Source organism: Musca domestica, unplaced genomic scaffold (assembly GCF_030504385.1).
Source record: "Musca domestica strain aabys unplaced genomic scaffold, Musca_domestica.polishedcontigs.V.1.1 12, whole genome shotgun sequence".
NCBI classification, from domain to species: domain Eukaryota; kingdom Metazoa; phylum Arthropoda; class Insecta; order Diptera; family Muscidae; genus Musca; species Musca domestica.
This window is the reverse complement of record NW_026712155.1, coordinates 9084268-9094215: the sequence shown is the minus strand read 5'-3', so window position 1 is coordinate 9094215 and position 9948 is coordinate 9084268. Positions and strand designations below refer to the sequence as shown.

Here is a 9948-nt window from a genome sequence, read left to right as displayed (position 1 = left end):
TTCTATAGAAAGACTCTCCTTGTTGGAATCTCTGTGGATAAATTATGTGTTTCAAGTCCTCAGGAAATAAAATCATGCAAAAAAGCTGTAAGTTCGGCCAAGCCGAACTTTGAAAACCCTCCACAATTTTGCAATTCTCAAAAACAATAAAATTCGTTAAAAATTCTGTTAAAATCTTAAAAATACCGAATGTTGCTGTTATATTAGGGTCTATACGACAACTTGGACCTGCATAGGTAACTTTTGTCATAAGCCATTACAATATTCAAATGCGAAACTTAAAAAAAATCGGTGAATAATGTAGCTAAAATCGTCAAAATACCGAATATCGGGTGGTACTGATATAGGGGGATTTTCGAAAACGTGGACCTGTACAAACAATTTTGAGTCATAGGCTGTAGTATCCATTACGAACTTCAAATACCATATTTGAAACATTACCGGTGAATAATGTCGCTTAAATCATCAAAATTCCGAATATCGGGAGGTATTGTTATGTGGGAGTTATACGAAGACGTGGATCTGTGCAGACAATATTTTGTCATAGGCTGTAGTATCTATTACGAACTTCAAATATCAAATTTGAAACAAATCCAGTGAATAATGTCGCTAAAATCATCAAAATATCGAATATTGGGAGGTACCGTTATATGGAGGCTATACGAAGACGTGGACCTACACGTCCCATTTTCAATACCAAAAGTCCTGCAGACGTAATATACATTTGAGTAAAATTTTATCAATCTACTTTAATTCGTTCGGAAGTTAGAGTGATTTTCAAAGATAGACGGACAGACAGTCATCGACATAGAATTTTATGCTGATCTAGAATACATATACTTTGTGGAGTCTAAAATGTAAATAATAATAATAATAATAATAATAATAATAATAATAATAATAATAATAATAATAATAATAATAATAATATAATAATAATAATAATAATAATAAGTATAATAATAATAATAATAATAATAGAATAATAATAATAAGAATTAATAATATATAAGAATAATAATAATAATAATAATAATAATAATATATAATAATAATAATAATAATAATATATAATAATAATAATAATAATAATATAATAATATATAATAAGAATAATAATAAGAATAATAATAATAATATAATAATAATAATAATAATAATAATAAGAATAATAATAAGAATAATAAATATAATAATAATAAATATAATAATAATAATAATAATAGATAATAATAATAATAATATAAATAATAATAATAATAATAATAATAATAATAGAATATAATAATATATAATAATAAGAATAATAATAATAATAATAATAATAATAATAATAATATATAAAATAATAATAATAATAAGAATAATAATAATAAGAATATAATAATAATAATATAATAATAATAATAATAATATAATAATAATAATAATAATAATAATAATAATAATAATAATAATAATAATAATAATAATAATAATAATAATAATAATAATAATAATAATAATAATAATAATAATAATAATAAATAATAATAATAATAATAATAATAATAATAATAATAATAATAATATAATAATAATAATAATAATATAATAATAATAATAATAATAATAATAATAATATAATAATAATAATAATAATAATAATAATAATAATAATAATAAGAATAATAATAATAATAATAATATATAATAATAATAATAATAATAATAATAATAATAATAATAATATAATAATAATAATAATAATAATAATAATAATAATAAAATAATAATAATAATAATAATAATAATAATAATAATAATAATAATAATATAATAATAATAATTAATAATAATAATAATAATAATAATAATAAATAATAATAATAATAATAATATAATAATAACTAATAATAATAATATAATAATAATAATAATAATAATAATAATAATAATAATATACCCTCCATACTATGGTGGAGGGTATAAAAATATGTAAAATACTGACTTAACCCATTTTTACTTGGAGCGATCTATGCAAAGAAAACTTAACAGATCTAAACAAATCAAATGCTTTACCCCTTCGTTCGTGAGGTGGGAGAATAAAAATTTAATTTAAATGTAAACGCTATTGTCACCGATCGTTGTGTCGTTCTGCCGTTGGAAGTCACACACATACACACAAAGTTCCTTATCAAAATTGATAACTATTTGCTTTTCTCTTCAACCAACTGACTGGCACACGACTAGTTAGCTAGACGCCGGAATAGAATTTTATATTAGTTTTATTTTCAATTTACGCTTCAGTGTAACAACATCTCTTTCGATTTCGTGTGACTGCGCCAAGAATAAAAAAAAACAACAACCATGAGTTTATTCAACGAAGATGAATTGACAGCTCCCGCCTGGATAAATCAAGATTTCATAAAAATGGTATTGGCAAAATATGAGAATGTTGCAGATGTAGAGGTGAGTTTTGGAGATGGGGTGGAATTTCAAGGAGATCAATCAAAAAAATATCTATTGGTGAAAATAAAAAAAAAATTTAAAAAAGATTTAAAAAAATATTTTTTGCACAGTTTTATTATTGACCTGTTTCCTGAATCTGCAAGAATCTACCAGTTTTGCAATTTTCTCTTCGATATCAAAAAGGAAAAATCGGCTATTTCGTAAAAATTCTTCCAGTTTTTTTTTTATATATTTTTAAATATATTTTAAATAATCTTTCATTTTATAACAATTTTCTTCCTTTATTTTTCAGATCATCAACTACGACATGAGTCCGGCCAGCATGAAGGGTGACCACTATGCCAGCATTATGTTTCGCTGCAAAGTGGAATATCGTCTGGGCGACAACATTGTCAAGAGGTCGCTGATCATGAAAACTCTGCCAGTGGAAGAGGATAGTAAAAAACGAGAATTTCTAATGGATTCCAAACTATTTGAGACGGAAATTAAAATGTATTCCGAAACATTGCCGAAATTTGAGAAAATCTTGGCCGAGTGCGGTGAGCCAACCAAGTTATCAGCTGGGTAAGTTAATGATTATGATGTTAATAATAGTTCGTTGTTATTGTGTAGTTTCAAGTGGTTCAGATAAAGTTATTCAATGGGGGGTGTTTTCCATATTAAATTTCGTGACAATGACAAGGGTTTTTTATTTATAAACAAATGATTAGGCAAAAAGTGGTTCATACTTTTAGGTGTCAACTTTTGGAATCTAGCTGAGGCTACAAGAACGGATGCATACATTTAGGCAACTTCTTTTGCAAGGAAAATCACATATTTAAAGCTATAGTGGACCGAATGTTTACTGGTTGGCGTTATTTAAAATACAAAATAGTTCAGCATAAGACGTCTATCTACTAAGACTTCAAAAGGTAAAAAAGGCGTTTAGTCCGGCAGATGCTTACAATTCTAAAGTTCAACCAAATAATCGAGATCATAAAAATACCAATCTATTGGGGCTAGCAAATGTCCTCTACTTCGTCAACGAAAAGTCCATCTTAAAATTTTACATACGTTCCAACAGTCCCTTTTTGGCTTTTTAGTACCCAAAATGCACAAATTGTCCAATTTTTTATTTCGGAAAGAATAATTACCTTTTACACGAAAAAAATCTATAAAAATTTTCATTTTGAAGTTAACGAAGGAGGATATTAGTAAAACCATTGTATAATGGACTCACATCCAATATTTTCTACCCAAAACTGTTTCATCGTCTCCATATCTAAATCCTAGAAACCAACAGTGACACTCATATCTAATTTCAGGATTCTAGCTCTATTTCTTCACCTAATACCAAATTTGGTAACATTTTTACGCATATCCAAAACAATCTACATCTCTCCATCCTCCACACCTACCGTGATCCAAAATTATTACCATTTAGTACTTTTCGAACATTTAAAGGACCCATTTTCAAATTCTCCACCATATTCCAATTTCAGATGGCAAAAGTGGCCTTGATATCAAATTTCAGGATTTCAACTCTGTAATTTCTCTCATTACCACATTAGGTACCATTTAGATTTATTATAGTACATACATTCAAAACCGGCTTCTTCTCTCAACCACAGAGACGAACAGTGACATCTGTATCAAATTTCAAGATTTCAGATCTATTCCTTTACCCAATACCCAATTTAGTACCACATAGTACTTTTCGTAAAATTATAGTAGACATTTCCAAAACCACTTCCATATCTCAATCCAAGATACCAAGAGACCTCAATATCAAAAGTGAGAATTCCAGCCCAATCCCTTCACCCAATACCCAATTTAGTACCACTTAGTACTTTTCGTACAATTATAGAATACATTTCCAAAAACCACCTTCATATTTCAATCCCTTAACCTTAATAACAAATTTCGGGATTCCAGCTCAATCCTTTCACCCAATACCCAATTTAGTACCACTTAGTTCTTTTCGTACAATTATAGTAGACATTTCCGAAATCATCTCCATATCTCAATCCAAGATACTAAAGGAGACCTTAATAATAAATTTCGGACTTCCAGCTCAATCCCTTCACCCACAACCTAATTTAGTGCCGCTTTTCGTACAATTATAGTACACATTTCCAAAACTAACTCCATGTCATGTAACCACAGACACCAACAGTGACATCCATTTCAAATTTCAGGATTCTAGATCTATTTCTTCACCCAACACCAAATTTAGTACTATTTAGTACTTTTCGTAACATTTTAGTACTCATTTGAAAACCATACCAAATCTCAATCCTACACACCAACAGTTATCGCAATATTAAATTTGACACTTTCAGTTCTATTCCTACACCCAGTACCAAATTTAGTACTTTTCGAATATAGGATGTATTTCCAAACCACCGCCAAATTTAAAACACAGATACCATCAGAAATCTAAATATCCAATTTCAGAATTTTATCTCAATCCCTTCACCCAATGCCAAATTTCGTACTATTTAGTACTTTTCGTACAATTATAGTACACATTTCCGAAACCACCTTCATATGACCAGGCTACACATACCAATACCAAATTTCAGGTTTCAAGCACTATCTGTTCTTTCAATACCAAATTGTACCAAATATAGTACTTTTTAGTACTTTATGTGGAATTGTAGTACCTATTTTCACAACCACCTTTTTATCACAAACCTACCACCCAATATAGGGACCCTAATAAAAAATTTCAAAATTCCAGTTTCATTCGTTCACCCTAAACCAAACTGTTCCAAATTTAGTACCATTTAGTACAGTGCGCACAATTTGTACCCATTTTCAAAATCCACTTTCATCTATCAAACTTACTTGATTCTCATACCAAATTTCAAGTTTTTAGTTCTATCTGTTCGTATAGTACCAAATGGTACCATTATAGACGTCTAGTACAATTTTAGAACTTTTCGTAACCTTGAAGTTCGAATTTTGAAAAACCCTTTGGTACATCTATCCTTCACTCCGTCAGAGACTCTTATTCCAAATTTCAGGATTCTAGTTTAGTCCAATTCGAAGAATTAAATTTTTAGAAAATTTTAGTACTTTTCGTATCCTTTTAGTACGAATTTCCAAAATTCGGTGTTTTCGTCTGGACGTTGATTCTGGATGAGTCAGTCAGTTATTTCAAAACTCATGGAATTCAAAGTTCCAAAGCGTTCCTTTCAAATTGTCAAAATTTCTAAGAAGCGCCTAAAACTATGCTTTAAAAAGGCATCAATCAATAAGTACTTTTCATATGACCTTAACGTTATGTGTAATCATGCTATTCAAAATCATATTCCTTTTCAGTTTATTCTATCACGCCCTGCAGCCCCATAAAATCCTGATTATGGAAGACTTGTGTGAGCTGGGTTTCAATACTTTGCGTGGTCGTTACCTAACCGAAGATGAACTTAAGGTGGTCTATACAAAATTGGCCAAACTCCATGCTGTCTCGTATATGTTGGGTCAGGGTGAGGAACATGAATCGGTGGCCCAATACCAGGATGGTTTCATGTCAATCAGTCTGCCCATGATGAAGGATATGATGTCGTATGGCATGAAACATTTCTTGGATGTACTGGAATCGCGCGACGAATTTGCCATCTATGTGGATAAGGTTAAGGTGATATTCAATGAATTGGAAGAGGCATGTAAGGATCTCTTTAATGCCTACAAAACCAATGGCAATAAAGGAGATATCTTCGTATTAAATCATGGCGATTTCCATATGAGAAATATGATGTTTAAATTGAATTCCGAGGAAAGTGTAGAGGATGTAATGATGGTCGATTATCAGATAAGTTGTTATGCTCCGTCTTGCATTGATTTGATCTATTCGCAATTTATGTTGATGAGTCCTGAGCTGAGAATGCGACGTCACAGTTTGATACGTTTTTATTTTACGGAATTTTTAAGGATTCTGAAGAAACTCGATTTCGAAGGGAAACTGCCGAAATATTCACAATTCCAGCAGTCGACCCTGAAATATCGGCATTTTGGTAAGAGGACACTATCCTCTATTCTTTGGAAATTAATTTTAAAAAATTATATATTTTTTATATTGTTCCTCTTTTTAGTTATGTACTGCATGGGAGTTTTGCTACCCCTGGTCTTGGGCTTTCTGGCAAAACCCGCTGAGGAATTAAAAGAAATCGACACCACAAAATTACCCGAAAATCCCGATATGAATGCCTATTTATATTTCTCACCTGAAGTGTTTGAAGAAATTCGCAACTTTATGCCGGTACTACTGAACGAGGGTTATCTGGATTAGTTCCTGTCACCCTGTTGCCATGTCATAGTGATAAGATACAAGTTGAAGTGTTTAGAATGGATTGAATAAAATGATAATTATTTTTTTTTTCGTTAGTTTAATAGTCGTTGTTTTTCCAATGTTATATTTAACAATTATAAACATAAATAAAAAATTGAATAATTTATGTAAATTTATTTAGCTGTTTCAATCGTTGTCTATTAACCCAAAAAAAAAAAAAAAAAGTAAGGAAAGGTCAAAAGTGGGGTGGAGCCGACTCTATGATACCCTACACCATTTAGTAGTTCTACCGTAACAAAGAAGTTTATATTGGGAATTTATGATCTACTAAACCAACTATGAACCAAATAACATCGGTGGTTCGATAAGGATTATTTAAAAAAAATATATTTATTAGAGCACCGGACCGAGTTTAACCAAATAGTAAAATTCAATTGAATATGAAAAAATCTATTCAATTTGGGCTGATATTAAAAATACAGGGTGAAATGAAAAACCCACTTAAGACTGCTGCCATTTTTAATCCACTCGTCCGACAGTTGTTAAAATTATTCCAGTGACAGTTCATTGTATTGTTTACAAGCGTACAAAAGCATTTTGGTGAGAATTTTCCAGAAAAAAATGTTAATTGTGATGGAATTCAAGCGTGATAGAGTGATTTCTTTATATTTGGCGGGAAACCCACAAGTGGCTATCGTTAGAGCACTCCAGCATTTAAATGTGAATAAATCTCTTGTGTCTCGTACAATCGCCCGTTACCGTGATACTAGTAGCGTAGCCCGACGTCGAGGAAGTGAACGGAAGAAAACGGCAACATCAGCAGAAATGGTTCGAAAAGTAAAGAATCGACTTGATCGAAACCCTCGTGGCGGTGGCCGAAAAATGGCTCGTGAGCTGAACATATCGCAATATTCCTTCCGGCAAATATTGAAAAATCAGCTCGGGGTAAAGCCATTGAAATTCCAAATTCCCAAAGGGCAAGAACTTACACCGCAACAGAAAGAAAATAGACTCAAAGGAGCTAAAGAGTTGCTTCGCATGGCCGAAAGTGGTGAATTTGCCGAATTTGGTTTTCTCCGATGAGAAAACATTCGTTGTCCAGCAGTTTGTAAAGAAACAAAATTATCGTATTTACTTGGCAAAGAGGTCAGCTGAAAATGTGCACCTTCGGTTGGCCACCAGAACTCAAGCACCGGCCATGATGATGGTGTGGGCCGCCATAACAGCCGATGGTCGCTCTCCGCTCGTATTAATCGACCGTGGCATCAGAATAAATGCCGAATATTATTGCGAAAATATTCTGGAGGTTGTATTAAAGCCTTGGGCACGCAGACATTGGACATTCCAACAGGACTTAACACCATCGCACTCAGTACGCACAACCCAAGAATGGTTGCAGAATGAGGTTCCTCGCTCCATTTCCAGCGCATAATGGCCACCAAAATCTCCGGATACCAATCCGTTGGATTATTGTGTCTGAAGTATTTTGGAAAGCAAGGTTGGCATTAAAAAATACCAAAGTGTCGATCACCTCAAGCAGGCGCATCGCCGGCAATGGGCCAAAATACCACAGAGCAACATTCGGGCAGCGTGTGACAGTTTCATTGGCCTTTTAAGGCCATAATTCGTGCCAAAGGTGACCAATTCGAACAAATCTAAACTTATTCCAAAATTGATGCTATTTCCGACAGTTTATGCTTTCATTCAATAAAATTTTAAAGACTGAATTCGCTCGTATCTACCAAAATTCCGGTCATTTGGAGTGATATAAGCCATTTGGTGCACAATTAACCCGAAATCGGTTAAAGTTATGTATGGTAGCTATCTCCTAATCTGATCCGATCTCGATAAAATTTGAGATGAAACATACATATGGGAGCTACAGCTATATCTGAACCGATGTTGATTTACAGATTTACTTACTTCTAGACTGAATCCGGTGGGATGTACCAAAATTACGTCCATTTGTACTGATATTGGCCATTTGGTGCAGAATTAACCGAAAATCGGTTGAAGATACATATGGGAGCTATATACAAATTGGAACCGATTCTCACCAATTTCAATAGGGTTCGTCCTTGGGCCAAACAAATATTGTTTGGAAATTTTCATCTCAATTGGATAAAAAGATCCCACCTGCATTTTGTTCACAAAAATACATGGACAGACGGATGGACGGACTGACATGCATAAATCGACTCACTAAGTGATTCTAGGAGGATCCTCAAAAGTAACTATGGGTTTATCTCGCTTCCTTCTCCATGTTACATACAAATGCACAAAGTCGTAACACCCTTATAACATTATGTGGTGTAGGGTATAAAAATCGTTATAGGGTCCATAAAAATATGCTGCATAATTTTACATTATTTCCCTAAAGCCGACTTTAATGTAGTATTTATCGGTCCATGTTTTGGGTATTAAAAGTAATTCCCCAAAAAAATCTTTTTTGCCATACACAAAATCGAGAATGCGACTTATATTTATGTGGTAGGAAAAAAATCACTTTAACAGGGAAACAACAAACATTTTATTAATAAAAAAAGCAGAGAGACAGAAACAAAAACAATCATTAACAATATAGTTTCATTTTGCAAGTCATCTTTCAATTTGGCACCAATAAAATTCTAAAAACAAAACGAATTTATTAACAATATTAAAATTATTGAAGCGTACAATTGAGCCGCTATGATTAAAAATGTACTAAGTCACAAAAGAAAAAATTATTTCAAGTTTAAAGAAAAAAATTAACAACAAAACCTACTGATGGTTAGGAATTGAATTTATCACGAGGAAAATTAAATTTATATTTCTTTAATATTTCACTATTTATGAATATTTAAAATTTTGAATTTTATGAATTTATTAAATTTTGTTGCCTTTGTTGAATCATTATTTCCTTTTTATATTTTTATTTCTCTTCTACTATCCAATACCTTTATGGGGAAATACATTTATTTAAAAAAATAAATAAATAAATAAAAAAATACAATTTTCGACTTGGATTATTTGCGTTCTTAACGCATCTTAAGTCACAACAAAAAATACTTTGTTCTAGGTTTGTTGTTTTTCATTCATTAATTACACAAATAGATGGCTGTAAGTGCATACTTACAAGGATGGTGATGATGATGTCGTCCAATTGTAGATTGAACTGCAAACCGTATTGTTATAGAAATTCCACAACTGCAATATTCACTCAATTTGTTTTAGAATTGTGATAT

The 9948-nt window shown here is 31.2% G+C and overlaps 1 protein-coding gene across 1 annotated transcript; it reads left to right on the top strand.

The window, feature by feature from the left end:
- The first annotated feature begins 2284 nt into the window (after nt 1-2284).
- Nucleotides 2285-6896, top strand: LOC131800648 (uncharacterized). Its single transcript, XM_059118198.1, has 4 exons — nt 2285-2451; nt 2744-3015; nt 5758-6449; nt 6528-6896. Exons 1-4 carry the CDS (start codon nt 2350-2352, stop codon nt 6722-6724), a joined length of 1263 nt encoding a protein of 420 aa, XP_058974181.1. The 5' UTR covers nt 2285-2349; the 3' UTR covers nt 6725-6896.
- The last annotated feature ends 3052 nt before the right edge of the window (nt 6897-9948 follow it).